This window comes from Entelurus aequoreus, linkage group LG02, assembly GCF_033978785.1.
Source record: "Entelurus aequoreus isolate RoL-2023_Sb linkage group LG02, RoL_Eaeq_v1.1, whole genome shotgun sequence".
Lineage (NCBI taxonomy): Eukaryota > Metazoa > Chordata > Actinopteri > Syngnathiformes > Syngnathidae > Entelurus > Entelurus aequoreus.
In genome coordinates, this window is record NC_084732.1 from 38,395,547 (window position 1) to 38,414,694 (window position 19,148).

A 19,148-nucleotide genomic window follows, 5' to 3' on the forward strand; every position below is an offset into this window, starting at 1 on the left:
GCGGTCTGCACCACTTTTCAAATGTATACGCAGTGTTAGTAGATCACACGCAACACGCCCACTATTAGTTCATGCTATTTCATAGATTGCACACGCTGTTTTGTGCGTGGTATTTATCTGAATCTTAGTCAATCAGTCAGCGCGAGGAATGAACCGATTATAAAAATTAATCATGCCCTGCAGCGCCTTAACAGAGGAGGGATGAGGAAAATCTGCCACCGCTTGCACTTTTGAAGGCAAAGGAATCGCACCCAGCGACGAAATGCGGTGACCTAAGAAATCGATCTCGGACAGCCCAAACTGACATTTAGAAGGATTTACGATCAGGACATGTGAACACCTGCATTAGGTGTGACCGGTTCTTCTCAGCTGAAGGACTTGCCACCAAAATGTCATCAAGATAAACGAACACAAAATTGAATGCATTAATCTTTGAAAGTTTGTGCTGCCCCCTTCAGGCCAAAAGGCATACGCAGGAACTCAAAAAGTTATTACTGCGGTCATGGGCACGTCCTCGGCATGCACCAGGACCTGGTGATAACCACGAACCAGTAACCGGCCGAGGCCTACAGGCTATTAGAATGCCTCACGATGCCTAAACGCTCCATAGTAGCAAACTCCTCTTTAGCAATGGCTGAGTTAGCCGCATCAAGGCGGTGCGCGCGGGAAAAAACTGGCGGGCCCACCGTGGGAATGAAATCTTCAACACCATGTTTAGTGTCCACGGTATAAAAAGCGGGAGTGATCAGCGTCGGAAAATCCGCCAGCAAACGCTTAAAAATGTCACCAGATGCTAAATAATTAGCGTGTGTTACCGGTCCAAGTCCTCCCGCCTTACATGTAAAAGTTGAAAAAGATACAGCATCAATCAAACAGCGATTAGCAACATCAACAAGCAGTCCATTAGCACACAGAAAATCCACGCCAATAATGGGGACCGTGATGGCGGCGATGACAAAGTCCCACTGGAATTTGCGTCGGTGGAAGCACACAGTCACCAACCTGGAGCCGAAAGTGTCGATTGACAAGCCATTATCGGCACTCACCAGTGGCTCGCAGCCACCTGCCGCCTAGTCCGTGTCCGTGGCAGGTAACACGCTGACTTGTGAACCGGAGTCCACCAGGATACGTCTCATTGACAAGGAGTCGGCAATGAAGAGCAGCTCGCATGCTTCGCCGGCGCCCACAGCCATTACTGAGCGCTGGTATTGGAGTTTCTCAGGATCGTGAAGGTGCATGGAGGCACACACCATCGAGCTTTGGCGCCAAATTATTGATGGAAGAAGTACAGGCTCCCCTCCCGCCGCTTCCGGTTAGCGACTACCGCTGGGTCCGTGTTCTCCATCCTCTGCGGGGGGCCCGCTTCTACACTCTGCATGGCAAACCGTCCGGAAGCCAGAAACACCCGGTCAGCTTCTTCAGCCAAGCCCCGGTAGTCGCCGGAGGCCAGAGAAGCGGAGTTAGCAAACACCGCACCGACCGCAGGTGGAAGCTGCCGCAAGAAAAGATGCGGAAAAATGAACCCGCCCTCATCAGACCCCAGCAGCGACAGCATATTGTACATCAAATGAACGGCGGTACTATCGTCCAAGACAGGCAGGGAAAGAAGTCTATCTGAAAAGTGCCTCGATGTGCCGGAACCATGATATCGGGTCACTCTGCCAAAACTCCGGAAGCTTTGTCGCTGCGGCGACAAATGCAGGTTGCTGGAGTTGGGGCGACATGGCCGTTAAAGACACAACTTCCTCTTCTGCGTGAAACATTGTCGGGGTCACCAATGTGGCAAGGGCAGGAAACACAACGTTGTTTCTCTCAGGTCTTTATTGTAAGAATATATATATATATATATATATATATATATATATATATATATATATATATATATATATATATATATATATATATATATATATATATATATATATATATATATATATATATATATATATTATTAACCCTGTGATGTAGATTAATTAAATAAGGAAATCATTGAAAAAACAAAACAAAGGGGTAATAAATGTAAACAATAACTAATAACTACAATACTGCTACTAATAATAACACTCTCTGTCAGCATTCATTGATTTTTCAGGATGTGGCCCTTGGGGCAATCTCCTTTAACACCCCTGTAATGCACTGAGACCGAGATACAGGGTGACGACAAGGTACCCCTGCTTAAAGGCCTACTGAAACCTACTACTACCGACCACGCAGTCTGATAGTTTATATATCAATGACGAAATCTTAACATTGCAACACATGCCAATACGGCCGGGTTAACTTATAAAGTGACTTTTAAAACTTCCCGGGAAATATCCGGCTGAAACGTCGCGGTATGATGACGTATGCGCGTGACGAAGTCAGAGTAACGGAAGTTATGGTACCCGTAGAATCCTATACAAAAAGCTCTGTTTTCGTTTCATAATTCCACAGTATTTTGGACATCTTTTGCAATTTGTTTAATGAACAATGAAGGCTGCAAAGAAGACAGTTGTAGGTGGGATCGGTGTATTAGCAGCGGACTACAGCAACACAACCAGGAGGACTTTGTTGGAGCGCTAGCCGCGCTAGCCGCGCTAGCCGCGCTAGCCGCGCTAGCCGCCGACCTCACCTTGACTTCCTACGTCTCTGGGCCGCCAAACGCATCGGGTGAAGTCCTTCGTCCTTCTGCCGATCGCTGGAACGCAGGTGAGCACGGGTGTTGATGAGTAGATGAGGGCTGGCTGGCGTAGGTGGAGAGCTAATGTTTTTAGCATAGCTCTGTGAGGTCCCGTTGCTAAGTTAGCTTCAATGGCGTCGTTAGCACAGCATTGTTAACCTTCGCCAGCCTGGAAAGCATTAACCGTGTATTTACATGTCCACGGTTTAATAGTATTGTTGATTTTCTATCTATCCTTCCAGTCAGAGGTTTATTTTTTTGTTTCTATATGCAGTTAAAGCACGATGCTATCACGTTAGCTCGTAGCTAAAGCATTTCGCCGATGTATTGTCGTGGAGATAAAAGGCACTGAATGTCCATTTTGCGTTCTTGACTCTCATTTTCAAGAGGATATAGTATCCGAGGTGGTTTAACATACAAATCCGTGATCCACAATAAAAAAAGGAGAGTGTGGAATCCAATGAGCCAGCTTGTACCTAAGTTACGGTCAGAGCGAAAAAAGATACGTCCATCACTGTCTCTCAAGTCCTTCACTGTAACGTTCCTCATCTACGAATCTTTCATCCTCGCTGAAATTAATGGGGTAATCATCACTTTCTCGGTCCGAATCTCTCTCGCTCCATTGTAAACAATGGGGAATTGTGAGGAATACTAGCTCCTGTGATGTCACGCTACTTCCGGTACAGGCAAGGCTTTTTTTTATCAGCGAGCAGAAGTTGCGAACTTTATCGTCGATTTTCTATATTAAATCCTTTCAGCAAAAATATGGCAATATCGCGAAATGATCAAGTATGACACACAGAATGGATCTGCTATTCCCGTTTAAATAAAAAAAAATCATTTCAGTAGGCCTTTAAGACAGCATATACAGTATACAAGCCCATCTGAAATTTGCCAATTAACACCTGAATGATCCAGAAAAGGTTTAGAGGAACATGTTCTCATCAGATGAGACCAAAATTAAGCTATTTGGCATCAATCTGACTCAATGTATTTGAAAGCGGAGAAATGCTGAATAAGACCCTAACAACAACATCTGTCAAACGTAGAGGTGGACGCGTTTGGGCTGTTTCTCTGCTCCTCTTCAAAATAACTGGTGATTTGTGTACCGTGACAATCATTGGTACTTTAACTTTAACTTAACTCATGTGACAAGCTACTTCTACTGTTTGCTATTAGTATTACAATCAAACTTTCAATCTTATATTTGCATTTCCTTTGTCAACTGTTCGAATACATTTGTCCATGTGTACAGTACATGTAGATGCAACAAGTGCCGTGGTTTGAGCCGTGAAAATTAGATCAACCAAAAAAGATCATCTATATACATAACATGCCCCAAATAACTCAAATGATCTACTGTACCACTGAGACATTGTATTACTTAATGTTTAATACTGCCTCAAAGCACTGACGATTCAAAGCACTGACTGTTGCATGTGTGGACAAAGCTTAGGGCATGCTCACAATAACATTAGTTTTCTGTTTATGTTATTTCTATGTCTAATTATTGTTGTAAACGGTCAAAGAAAACACATTCTTTTAACCCTGTGGGCACATTGGATTTGAATGATCTTCAAAGCCAAACTGGACTTAAAAGTCATTACATGTTTTAAGTTTAAAAAAATCTTGATTTTTTATTTGTTTCCCTCAAATTCAGTCCTAAACAGAAATATCTAACATGTAATGTTTTTTTTGTTTTTTTTTTAATTATTTTTGTGACCCTTTTAGAAGTATTTTGATGAAATAATGTCACAGGTTTAAATTAATACAATAACTCATGTTGTGCAAATTCATACTAAGTTTAAAGCTGTGACATAATTTGGTCAAAAGGCTTTCGAAGGGTTAAAATAAAAAATAAAAACATTATATGTTTGGTATTTGTGTTTAGGGCTGGAGTGGATCATGTATAATGGAGTAATATAAAAATAACTATGGCAAAATGCAGAAAAAAATACCTTAAAGGACAAACAATTCTGCACTTAATTGGTTTAGTTGTATTTTTGTATTTTTTTGTAATGTGATGTTTTTTTCTTTCTTTTAGCTGGCCACTGTGACTCTCCAGATCCTATCGTCAATGGGCACATTAGCGGTGACGGCTCAAGTTACCGCGACACAGTGGTCTACCAGTGCATGCTGGGATATCGGCTGATTGGCACATCAGTCAGAATCTGCCAACAAGACCATCGGTGGTCTGGAACAACACCTGTTTGTGTCCGTAAGTGCAGACTATAACTAATACAGAACACTGTGTAAGGATCTACATTCATTTTACACAATGGGTGAAGCTGAAAATTTACTAAGACAAATGAACATCTGCTAAAAATAAACTCATGTTTTGTTGTTGTTGTTTAAGTTTGTTTCGAACATGCAAACCTTTACAATATGATACACATATTTCACATAATCCATACATATTTTCATATTACAACATGTCCGAAACAAAGTAGGAAGAAGCAGAGTTTATTTAATCCTACCACTTTTCAATATCATAGCAATTAATAACACATGTTCACTTCCTGTTCTCAAATTGTTACAGAATTTAAATCAATGAACAATAAAAAAGTTAAGTTGTGATTCACATAATGAGATGACTAAGATTATCACATTTTCAATAAAGTTCAAAATGTTTATCAGGATTCCTTTTCTTTGTACTTTGTAAACATTATATTCATTAGCCACAGAATTAGGTACATCAGCACAATCTATTTTTTTATATAATTATGGGGACTGTCAAAGTTAAAACAATAATGACAAGTTAACAAAAGTGTCTTTTAACGGCACAATTTTTTTAATCGCAGGATTAATGTGAAGTGAAGTGAATTATATTTTTATAGCGCTTTTCTCTAGTAACTCAAAGCACTTTACATAGTGAAACCCAATATCTAAGTTACATTTAAACCAGTGTGGGTGGCACTGGGAGCAGGTGGGTAAAGTGTCTTGCCCAAGGACACAACGGGAGTGACTAGGATGGCACGGCCACTCTACCAACCGAGCTATGCCGCCCCACGGTTAAGTGTGTCCTGTGACTCTCAGTCCGTTTCGAAGCGGTGGAAAAGCAGCTGTTATTGAGCCACAAGAACAAATACTAAGCAGAAATAGATAAACAAAAAGGTATAGCTTCAAAGCCCTAGCAGGTCGCTGTCTCCACAAGACCAAAGTTATATCCAACCACATCACTAGTTATAACCGACGGAAGTTCCTAGCTTTCTAGCTTTTATTTTATTTTTTGCAAATTGCATGAGTTGTGGTTAATGGAGCTTGTTTTTAGACTTCCTTTTTTATTGTCATTCAAATTTGAACTTTACAGTACAGATAAAAACAACATTTTGTTGCATTAGCTCATGGTAGTGCAGGATTAAAAAAAAATAATAATACAAAATAAAAATTTAATGTGTTGTTTAAAGTCGTCCAACACCTTCAATCACTGTCCCTGACAACCTCAAATAAAACCACAAATCTTGGGGTTGTTTTAGATTCTGATTTACATTTCGACAGTCACATCAAATCAGTAACAAAATCGGCCTACTATCACCTCAAAAATGTAAAAAGACTTAGAGGGCTCATGTCAGCTCAAGACTTTGAAAAACTTGTACATGCCTTTATTACCAGTAGGCTAGACTATTGTAATGGTCTCCTTGCAGGTCTTCCCAAAAAAACTGTCAGGCAGCTACAGCTTGTTCAGAACGCTGCTGCTAGAGTTCTAACAAAGACCAAAAAATGTGAGCACATTACACCAATTCTTAAATCCTTACATTGGCTCCCTGTACATCAGAGAATTGATTTCAAAATCCTCCTGCTCACATATAAATCACTACATGGTCTAGGGCCGAAGTACATCACTGATATGCTCCCACTATAAAAGCCCTCTAGATCACTAAGATCTTCTGAGACCAATCTGTTAGCGGTTCCAAGAGTAAACTCAAATCAAGGGAGAGCATCATTCAGTCACTATGCAACACATAGCTGGAATAAACTTCCTGAAGATGTCAGACTCTCCCCAACTCTCACTACTTTTAAAACTAGACTGAAGACTTTTATGTTCACCTTAGCTTTCAGCTAAATCTTTTAATCTTTTAACTTTTAACGTCCGCACTGTTTTTATTTTTATTGTCTGCATTTTAATTTTGCTTTTATTTTCTTTCATTTCACTTTGTTGTCTGTGAAGCACTTTGAGTCTGCCTTGTGTATGAAAAGCGCTATACAAATAAAGTTGCCTTGCCTTGCCTTGCCTTGTTGCTTATTTGGGCTTGCTTTTTTGTTTCCACAAGGAAGCAATACATGACTGCGTTGGCAGGTAGTTCTTTTGTACATGGTGGTTTCTGGTTAACACGCTCCCAGTCTACTTGGCACGCTCCCAAACAAGCGCAAATGACGCATGTGCAACTACGCCGGAACCCAGACTGACAGACAATTGAGTGACGAGCCCAAGTGAGAACTAGTGACAGAATTAGTGGGAAATGTTTTTATAAAAAATAAAATGTTATATGTATTTCATTAGTTTGCATGTTCTCCCCGTGACTGCGTGGGTTCCCTCCGGGTACTCCGACTTCCTCCCACCTCCAAAGACATGCACCTGGGGATAGGTTGGTTGGCAACACTAAATTGGCCCTAGTGTGTGAATGTTGTCTGTCTATCTGTGTTGGCCCTGCGATGAGGTGGCGACTTGTCCTGGGTGTACCCTGCCTGCAGCTGAGATAGGTTACAGCACCCCCCATGACCCCGAAAGGGACAAGCGGTAGAAAATGGATGGATGGATGTATTTAATTAAGAGAAAAAGAGAGCACTTAGGGATGGAAATAAACCCCAGGTGGAAATTGTCTTGCATCATGTGTGTGTGTCTGTTTGTGTTCATTTTGTGCTGTTTAAAAAAGCACACTGTTTATTCCAAAATACTTTTGCATGAATAAAAAAAACGGTATATTCCAATGTAAGGTGTACTTTTTAATAAGATAAACAGAATAAAAACAACAACAAAAATATTCTGTTTGCGATTAATCATGATTAATTATCATCACATTGTCGCTATGTGACAAAATGTGATTAATCTCAATTCAACATTTCAATCGTGACAGTCCTAAGACAGATGCCATTGTGTTGTGCAGATGTATCTAACGAAGTGTACTGCTCGGGGCAATGCTTGTCTTACATTTGATAATGTGTATTGCATTGTATTGACCATCAATCTTTCAATCTCTCATCCCTACCCTCAGCCATCACTTGCGGCCACCCCGGCAACCCAGCCAATGGACGGACAAACGGCAGCGAGTTCAACCTCAATGACGTCGTCAACTTCACCTGCAATAAAGGTTACATCCTGAGTGGAAATGCACGTGCTCAATGTCGACTCAACGGGCAGTGGAGCAGCCCCCTACCTCTCTGCAAAGGTCAGAAGCACATATACAGTTCACACAGTCTACACATTATTGTGGACCTCAATGCTGGAGTTATCAGATCAGATCAGAAATACTTTATTAATCCCCGAGGGACATTTGAAAAGTGACATTTTATTTTTTAGTGTGCATATTTTTCTATTGATGTACAACGAGCCCGTCATGCATTTGCGTTATTATCATCATTTCCCTGTATCGATCAGTTACAATAACAAATTATTATGTTTCTGCTGGCTCGCGGTGTCCATTATTAGATTTGCCATGGCAAAACCTTTGATACAGCGATACACATCCTGTTTGTGATCTCATTAAGTGTGCAGGTGTACCTAATGTTGTGACTGCACAAAACAAAATTCAGACAAAATACACACACACACACACACACACACACACACACACACACACACACACACACACACACACACGGCTAAGCACATTTTCAGGAATCCAGCCTCAGCTGACCGTGCGTGTTTGTTACATTCCCAACCTCCACAGACATTGTGGTGTTGTTGCCGTTAGGATGTATTAAACACGCACACACTCGGGCATTCTGCCCGGTCACAGGTTGCAGATCGATACAGCACAGTTGCTCACATGGGTCTTTCATTGAAGGGATTTATTCCTGCCTGCTTGCTCTCTGCAGCGCCCTCATTATTTGCTTTCTTCCCCCCACCTCTCTCCTCTCAGCAGCAGCTGTCAATTATGATGCTGAAACTTTCTTTGTTCCTCTATGGCAGTGCTTTTAAATTATTTTCTGTCAATGACCCACATGGGGGACAGAAAATGTTGTGCCCCCCCGACTTGAATTACTTTTGACAACTTATTAATATTTATTTATCTTTCTGTACAACACACTGAGTGAGTTACTTCTTTATGTATGGCGCTGACAACTCCTTTTTTTTCCATTACTGTCTCCTTCCCTTCACCTCCGTTATCTCTGTACACGCGTGTTCCTGTGTACTTACTACCTCTGCTGAGTAAAACAGGGAGACTGTTGATTAGACTGAGCGCTGCTGCCACCTAGCTGCAGGCTTGTTTTTCGTTCTAACATGAATACTAGAATCAGAGACAGAATCAGAATCAGAATAGTTTTTATTGCCATTGTTTGAGAACGGGTTCACAAACTAGGAATTTTTCTTAGTGCAATCGTGCAACATAATACACATATAACACAGAATAGGTAATAAAAAGAGCTATAACTGAGCTATCAGATCTTGTTATTGTTCGTGTGTCTAAAGGCCGAGGGGAAAAAACTGTTCAGGTGGCGGGAGGTGTGGGTCTGGATGGACCGTAGTCTCCTGCCTGAGGGGAGAATAGTTTGTGTCCAGGGTGAGAAGAGTCAGCTGTGATCCAACCCACACGCCTCCTGGTCCTGGTGGAGAACAGGTCCTGGAAGGATGGGAGCTTGCAGCCAGTCACCTTCTCAGCAGCACGTACGGTGCGCTGCAGTCAATGCTTAACCTGGACTGCGGCACCGGGGAACCACACGGGGATGGAGTAGGTGAGGATGGACTCGATGATGGCTGAGTAAAACAGCACCAGCATTTCGGTCGGCACCTTAAGTTTCCTCAACTGCCGCAGGAAGTACATCCTCTGCTGGGCCTTCTTGATGAGGGAGCTGATGGTCGGCTCCCACTTGAGGTCTTGGGTGATGGTGGTGCCCAAGAAACGGAAGGAGTCCACAATGGAGACGGGGGTGGGAGAGTCAATCAGGGTGAGGGGGGATGATGGGCCTGTGACTTTCCTGAAGTCCATGATCATCTCCACTGTTTTCTGGGCGTTCAGCTCCAGGTTGTTGAGGCTGCACCAGGACGCCAGCCGGTCCACCTCTCTCCTGTAGGCGGACTCGTCGCCATCTGAGATGAGCCCGGGTAGTGTCGTCCGCAAACCTGAGCAGCTTTACGGACTGGTGACTGGAGGTGCAGCAGTTTGTACACAGGGAGAAGAGCCAGGGGGAAAGTACACAGCCCTGAGGAGTACCAGTGTTCGTGGTTCGACTGTCCAAGACAATCGTCCCTAGCCGCACGTGCTGTCTTCGGTCTGTCAGGAAGTCATTGATCCAACTGCAGAGGGACTCGGGCACGCTGAGCTGGTAGAGCTTGTCTCGTAGCAGTCCAGGGAGGATGGTGTTGAAGGCAGAACTGAAGTCCAAAAACAGGATCCTAGCGTAGGTTCCTGGGGAGTCCAGATGCTCCAGGATGAAGTGGCGGGCCAGGTTCAGCGTCAAGGCACAAATAATGAACATCTTCCCTGCTGCTTGCCATGGGGTCCAGACCCACTATTTGATAAACACTACACTAGGGTGCCCTCACATTCGAACACACGCTTATATTCATATTCCATGCCGCGCCATGGACTTCAGAGTCTGTGTGTATGTCATGTTAAAAAACAAAACTGAAATTGTTGACCAACATTAGGCCTTTAGAACAGGGGTGTCCATCTTTGTCCAGCGAAGGCCACATACAGAAAATGTTAATGATGTAGTGGGCCACTTTGATACATTTTTGTACAATAAATATATTAAAAACCAAGACAATATAAATCAATATATGCTCAGCCATCTGAGCAAAACATCTACATATTAGCTTTGTGTTAAAGGTAACAAAGCAGATTTGTGTAATTTAATTTTTTTGTATTATAATTCTCTACAAATATTACAGTACTAATATTTCGCCAACTAAAAACTTATTAAGGGATTTACATGTGTATCATGACAGTAAGTACGCATGGAAATCATTGAAGACCCTGTACAGTAAGATATACGCACAGATTGTCGGCCATTTTTGTTTTCAGGTCCCAATTTTTTTTTTTAAAGATACCGACTGCTAAGGATGATGCTGTTTTACCAAATTTAAATGTGACAGATCTTTGTATTGTGTTGCAATAAGGTTTTTTTTATGGGAGTTTTGGACCTTCAGTCTTTGTTGTCATTACATTATGACTTTTCTTTGAAAAAATACAAAACTAAAAGTCTCACTTGATTCACATAACATTACATCTTTCGTCATAATATTACAACATTTTCTTGTAATTTTACTCATCTTTGGTCATTTCATATTGGCAATAGTATGATAGTATGTGAAAAACAAGTCTTGTCGTGAAAGGTTCCTGTCTATACAACAATTGACCAAACTGTTTTGTTTAGTGTAGCCCCCTTTCATATCGGAATAAATATTTTCAATAGGCCGACTTAAGAATGTATTGATTTAATTGTAGGTAAACATAAGTAGACATCACAGACATTGTGTTGTTCCTTTTTTAATTAATCATTAAAAAAAATAATTAATTACATAAATGAATTTCAGGTTGAATTGGCAAACATGATGTTATACTTTGCATAGTTTGCACAAACTACACAGTTTCTCACATTTTCATTTGTCTGCCACTCCAGTGGTAAACTGTTCGGATCCTGGACATGTGGAGAATGGTGTTCGGCAGTCAGGCCTACGTTACCCAGAAGTCTTCAGCTATGGTGTAACTGTTGCCATCCACTGTAAACGAGGCTTCTACCTGCTGGGCTCTGCTCTCCTCACATGCCAACATGATGGACGCTGGGACAAACACACCCCTCGCTGCTTAGGTGAGTATAGACGGGTGACCCTTTTCAGAACATAAATTGAAATACTTAAAATGTTTGTACGGTAGTAAAGGGATTCATATGGCCCCATTCCTGGGTAGATTTTGCGTTGTGGAGGGCTGGGGGGTGTAATCATTTTGCAATGTAGTCTGCTAAAAAAGGTTGGAAAGCGCCACTCTCCATAGCAACTCAACGTAATTTCCTGTTTCCGAGGGAGGAAGTAAACTAGAAGAGCTCCGCTCCCAACAGTACAGTTTTTGCTTAAAAAAAACTGTAATTTCCGACTACTGATTGTGATCACGGCAGCAAGACAACTTGCTAACATATTCAACATCAACTCTGCCCAGCGGAAGGCACAGATTCGCTAAAATAAGCGAACCGAAAGCACCGGAAAGCCGGGGGCTAACTGGCTAAATGCTAGCTCAAAGCCGTTGCCTAGTAACCCAAAGCTAAACAACAAAAACGAAGGAGTTGAACATATTTTAGAAGTGATCTACAAGAAAGGCGGACACAGCCCTGGCCAGTGCAAAATTAAGTGGGGAAAAAAACCCAAAACCAAAAAAACACCATAGAGCCGCAGCCTGCTGCAGAAGCGAACAACACCAATGGCTCCACTTCGCCGCTGAGCAACCATGAGCACGACAATAAGTCGCCAACGGGGTAATACGCCGTTATCAGGGGTGGAACCAGACTGGAAAAAGTTGGTAGGAACTCTACAAAGCAAGGTCAACACTCTCGAGGAACAGATGATCAACGGTGTACAAAAAGATGTTGCAGATATCCAAGAACAGGTAATCAAGACTTAGACTTAGACTTAGACAAACTTTAATGATCCACAAGGGAAATTGTTCAACACAGTAGCTCAGTTACAATAATGGAAAGGACAATGCAGGTATAAATAGACTAATATAGCTATAAAAAAATCTAACATATATACGAATATATACATAATATGTGTACAGAGTAATTTATATACAGATATATTATATTATGTCTATAACATATATACAATATAAACCAATGACCATGTACAATATTACAGTATATACAGTCTATATGACAGCAGCAGCATAAAATAGAGAATAGGTCCAGCAGGAAATAGAAAATAGACATTATAAACAAAGAGAAGTAGCTAACATGTCAGGTGTCAGGTAATAGGCAGATGTCATCTATTGCTATATGGCGAGTGATTATACAGCTGGATGGAGTGTGGAATGAAGGAGTTCTTGAATCGAACAGTGCGGGAAGGAAGTTGAAGGAGCCTGTTGGAGTATGAACTCCGCTGTCCCTTAATTGTCAGGTGGAGTGGGTGGGCAGGATTGTCTATGATGGCCAGCAGTTTGTCCAGTGACCTCCTGTCCCTCACTGACACAAACGCCTCCAATTGCGTGCCAATAGTTTGGCCGGCTTTCCGGATTAGATTATCAATCCGGTTTGAGTCCCTTTTGCTGGTGCTGGTGCAAAGACAGAATATAAAATTGTAAAGATATAGTGGAATTTAGAAAGTTCAGAGAAGAAATGAATGCATTTTAAAACAGCAGGTGGAGAAGCTGAACAAGGAGAATGCATCGTTGCGCCAACAGTTGCATACCATGCAACAAGAAAACACTGATTTGAAGAACTTCAGGGAGGAGATGGCTGCATTGAGACAACAGCCCAATGCCAGACAACAAGATGTCACCAATCTATTGAATATCACTGTTTTGGAAAACTTCAAAGAGGAAAGGGATCAGTTTACACAACAGAATGACATAATTACGCATCAATCCTCGATCCTATGCAAGAGCAGTTGACAACAGAGGAGAACCAGATAACATGGATGCTGCTTCAACGGAGCAACAAGTGGTCAACTTTCTGCAATCAAAGGGAATTTATATTGATATTAACACCATTGATGCGTGCATATCACTGAATAGAAGAGACTACAATACCACACCAGTCGCCATTGTTAAGCTCGCCAACAGGAAATCCAAAATAGCATTGCTGACACAGGGAAAAAGGCTGAAGGGCACAAATGTGTACATGAACGAGCACCTCACTAAACAAAAGTGGCCTGCAAATATGCAAAATCATTGATCATCTGCCAGTTTTCATAATCTATGACGGAAACTACAAGAAGAGGAACATTGATTAAACATTTGTTTTTGAAAAATATGAATAAAACAAAGTATGACAGCTTTCAAACATGATCTGAGAAAACAGAGTTGGGACAATGTCTACAGTGAAAATGATGTAGATGATGCATACAGTATTTTTGTAATACCTTCAATATGCTTTATGGCAGACACTGTCCATTGACATAGTAAGAAGAAAAATAAAAATAATTAACCATGGATGACAAAAGGACTGAAAAATGCTTGCAAAAAGAAGAATACTTTATATAGAAAATGTATAACACAAAGATCTACACAAGCAGAAAACAAGTACAAAACGTATAAGAACAAGCTAACTGGCATACTTCGAACATGTAGAAAAGAATATTACATACAATTATTGGACCAGAACAAAAACAATATGAGAGCAACATGGGGCATCCTAAATAGCATTATTAAAAATGGTCCTAAAAAGGACCATCCTAAATACTTCTTAGATGGAAATGTAAAAAAAGTCAATATGAACAAACAAACAGGAATCAATATGTGAAGATAGGCGAACACACTTTTACAGAACTGAAAATATTTTGTGGCGTACCTCAGTGATCAATACTTGGATCAAAATTGTTCAATCTCTATACAAACGACATTTGTAAAGTTAGAAAGCACTTAACATTAGTATTATTTGCAGATGATACAACTGTGTTTTGTTCAGGAGAGAACACACAAAAGCTAACACAAACAATAACAGAAGAAATTAACAAATGAAAAAGTTGGTTTGACAAAAATCTTTGAATCTCAGTAAAACTAAAATAATGTTGTTTGGTAACAGTAGAATACAAGTCAAACACAATTACAAATAGACAGAGAAGATATTGAAAGTGTAAAAGAAAACACATTGTTGGGTGTAATAATAGATTATAAAATTACCTGGAAATCTAATGTAAAAATATACAACATAAAGTAGCAAGAAACACGCCAATAATAAATAAAGCAAAACATGTTCAAGAGCAAAAATCACTTCATATTCTCTACTGCTCACTAGTGTTACCATATCTGAGTTATTATGCAGAAATATGGGGAAACAAGTACAAAATGTGCGCTTCATTCACTAACGGTGTTACAAAAAAGATAGATTATAATAATACATAATGTTTGTTATAGAGAACACACAAACCCTTTACTTATTGAATCCCAAATATTGAAATTCAACGATTTGGTGCATTTGCAAACAGCTAAAATTATGTACACAGCAAACTCTCCAAGAATGTACAATAATTATTCTCAATAAAAGAGGAGACATTTAACCTTCGAGCTAAATCTAATTTAAAACATTTGTTGCTCGTGCAACACTTAAAACTTTTAGCATATCCGTATGTGGAATTAAATTATGGAATGGATAATCAAAGAAATCAAACAAAGCACCAATATGATTCAGTTTAAGAGACTGTTCAAACTACAAGTGTTCACAAAGTACACAGAACAAGAATTATAATTAATTATGATGCTACCCTTTTTTTTTTTTTTTAGATAAAAAATATTTATGTATTTAACATTTGTTTACTTACTATGGTATATTATTTATTTATGATTTACTCATTCACTGTTCTGTTACAGAGAACAAGGAAATGGGATAACATTGCTATGGTATGAAAAGGGGTAGGATTCAATAAGCTCTGCTTCTTCCTACTACTTACATTACATTGTATCGTATGCATGTTCGAAATAAACTGAAACTGAACTGAACTGATGCTGTGGTCAAAGTTGGAATTGCCACAAAACGTATTTTAAGATAATCAATGCCATCGTGCCATCTGGGGGCTATAGTGGATAGTGCACGCCCCCTATTTGTCACGTTCCATGTGACAGGTAAACCCTGCGACAAATGGGGCCGTCTGAATCCCCTTCCTATTGTATGATTTCATATATAAACAAACCTTTGATTAGGTAAATTAACATTCATGTAAGCCATTGCATAAGGTCAATCAATGTCTACCCTGAAATGAATACAAAGTTTAGTGTTTATGTTCTGTTGTATGAGAATGATAGATAAAAAGAAAGGCCATAGTGGATTAAGATTAAAGTCAGATAGAGATTGAAGTAGATGGGAACAGAGAAAACATGTCTAATTCTGAAAGGCCAACTAGACTTTAGAATGGGAACACAGCAGCATGTTTGGAGAGATGAGGAATGGGACCAAGAGGGCAAGATAGACATGGTCTCTGAGCATGGGGTATTACATTGCAGGAACAAGGTTTTATCACAAAATTGCGGGGAAAGAGAGGCGGGTGACCGAGGGGGAAAGGAGAGGACGGAGTAATCCGACTTGGGCTTGGTGTTGCAGGAGCAATTGTTGGGTAGAAATAGAAAATGGAGGGCAGTTTCATATCTGTGCCATCCAGAGAGCTGTGCTATCTGACCTCTGTGAAATGTCCATTTTTCAAAGATTGAAGAGGAAAATAGAAGATTTTGTTGTTTGATGTCTGACACTTTGAAGGATTTCCAAGAAAGCTCTTCAAAGACTAATAGGTTACTGACTGAGGGGTTGGCGTTCAAAGAAAATTCATTTGGGATTATTGTTGGTATTGCTGGCTCAGGCTGACTCGCTTTTTGGACAAAACTGTACAATATGCATTTGCTATACACTTAGCTAAACCAAATATAATATAGACGCTTGCTATTTAATTGAGCTGCAAGTACTATATCCCGCCCTCTTGTTGGTCCGACCTTTTTAGTCTATGCCCCACTACCACACACACACACACACACACACACACACACACACAACAAACAAATAATGTTATGTTCAGACACAGAATTTTGCCTAAAATCCACAAGAGAAAAGAACACGTTTTTTTTTTTTTTTACGAATTCCAACCTGTAAATAAACGTAAATAAAGGTCCACTTACAATGGAGCCATTGGGAACCATGACGTCATTGTGTCTATTTCAACCATAAATGGAAAAAAAAGGGTTATACTTGTATAGCGCTTTTCTACCTTCAAGGTACTCAAAGCGCATTGACACTATTTCCACATTCACCCATTCACACACACATTCACACATTGATGGCGGGAGCTGCCATGCAAGGCCCTAACCACGACCCATCAGGAGCAAGGGTGAAGTGTCTTGCTCAAGGACACAACGGACGTGACGAGGTTGATAGAAGGTGGGGATTGAACCAGGAACCCTCAGGTTGCTGGCACGGCCACTCTCCCAACTCCCAACCATCCAAAAAGTGCCAACAATACTCCATTTGCATTTTGTGGCCTGGATATTTGCCAAGTATTAGCAATATTCAATCAATCAATGTTTATTTATATAGCCCTAAATCACAAGTGTCTCAAAGGGCTGTACAAGCCACAACGACATCCTCGGTACAGAGCCCGCATAGCACAGAGCAATATTGTTATTATAAGCGACCTACATTAAGCGGCGCATTGATCAAAGAGAGCTTGGATAGCAAACTTCCTAATACTTTTATATTGACATTATGAGCTGGTGAGCTGCTTGTTCACCTTGGACCTCGTGAAAGTTTATTCTAGATCAGTGGTTCTTAATCTTTTTGACCTTAGGGCCCAACTTTTCCACTACGAATATTGACAATCTTACTAATCATATTCAATAATTAAATCTAACCTACAGTTTACAACCTTGTCAAATTATATGAAACAATTTGTTAATTTATTTTTAGTTAATTATTATTTAACACATAAACCTTAGGCCTAGGTTAGGCTGATAAGAAAAATGAGTACCAACCAAATATACTGCATAAAAGGAGACTCATAAATAACTGACAAAAAATGTATATACAATTATGTTGTGCTAAAATAAACTAAATTAATAAACTGTGAATATTAGTTTTACCATTGTATTCATAATTGTTGTGCATAAGAAACGTATATGACTTTAGCTCCTGACTTCTTCTGTTTAATATTATGCAATCAAAGTTGCTCAAATTTGATGACCTTGTTAAATATAATACATTAATAATCTTATATAATAATGCTCATTATCATTTCTGTATTATTTTTTATTTTCGCTAACTGCTTATTTGCTATTACTTTTACCATCATATTTTTACATGTCGTATTTGCTGATGTTGCTCTGTTGTTGTTGTTGTTGTTGTGTTTGCTGTTGTTGTTTTTGTCTCTCTGTCTAATCCCCCTCTTGTCCCCACATTGTCTTCCTTTTTTTCTCTTTCTATCCCCTCCTGCTCCGGCCCGGCTGCACCAAATGATAATATAAATACATTTAATAAAGTCGAAATACAAATAAGGCAACAAGAGAAGTATCCTACACTTCTCTTTTGTAAAGTAAATCTGAACAGCCGATATGGGCATCTACATCAACTATATGATTTGCCTGAGAAGCTGGGCAGGACATAAAAATAAAATAAAATAAAAATAAAAATAATAATAATCTTATATAAAGCATTTAACAATTCATTGCCGCCTAATCTACAACGTTTTTTTATAAGACGAGTGCAGGCTCATAACTTGAGAGGCTTTGGATATTTCTTATTGCCGAAAGCTCAAACCACTCGTAAACGTTTTTGTGTGTCTGTATGCGGAGTAAAACTATGGAACAAACTGGATTCACAACACAAGCAATGCCAAACTATTAATCGATTTAAACTATTATACAAACATGGGGTCTGGTTCAAATATAGAGATGAGGGTCTTTAATTTGACCTGCTGTTGTACTCTGTCTCAAAGTGTTAACATGTGCTCAATGTTTCCTTACCACTATGTTGTCTATTACCATTGTTGGCATTTTGTCTATTACCATTGTTGGTATATTCATTATTGATACAAATTATTGTTACAGTGTAATAATTATTTTTACCTGTGGTAATGCCACTATGATACAACATCTGTATTATAATCCTTGAAAAAAATAACAGTGAACTCATGTGAATAATCACTGAATGGAGATCTGGGGGTGGGATTGAATAAATTATCTTCTTCCCACTCCCTTTCAGGCAAAACTGGACAATCATGCATTACATACTATACATTACCTTTTGCAATATATTAATTTGCACTATATTAATTTATATTAGTATATGTTGTCAACTTTGTACTTTTTTATGTCATTGCCTGAAATAAATAAATAAATGAAAACAATTAAATGAATATTGTCATTACCGCCACATGTGGTGGAAATATGTATTACAACTGAGTGCTGTGCGGTCCATACGGCCAACAGCTGAGAAACAGATATTTTTGGCAGCCGTCTAAGGGGCTCCTGTGGCCCAACAATGGTTAAGAAACACTGTTCTACATAAAAAATCATGTCTCTCACCTTGATAGTAAAACGGTGTGGACATGAACTGAGAAGTTGGTACATTCTGACAGTGAACTTAGACCTGGAAATGGCAAGAAAGGCACACGAAAGACACTGCTTTACACCCACCCTTTTCT

General features: G+C 39.8%; 1 protein-coding gene across 1 annotated transcript in view; it reads left to right on the top strand.

The window, feature by feature from the left end:
* Positions 1–19,148, top strand: part of LOC133633672 (CUB and sushi domain-containing protein 1-like) — a 1,183,208-nt gene that overhangs the window by 1,087,872 nt on the left and 76,188 nt on the right. Inside the window, exons 56-58 of the mRNA XM_062026293.1 lie at positions 4,704–4,877; positions 7,873–8,046; positions 11,444–11,632. Of these exons, the coding sequence (XP_061882277.1) occupies positions 4,704–4,877; positions 7,873–8,046; positions 11,444–11,632 (537 nt within the window). The remainder of the gene's footprint in view (positions 1–4,703; positions 4,878–7,872; positions 8,047–11,443; positions 11,633–19,148) is intronic.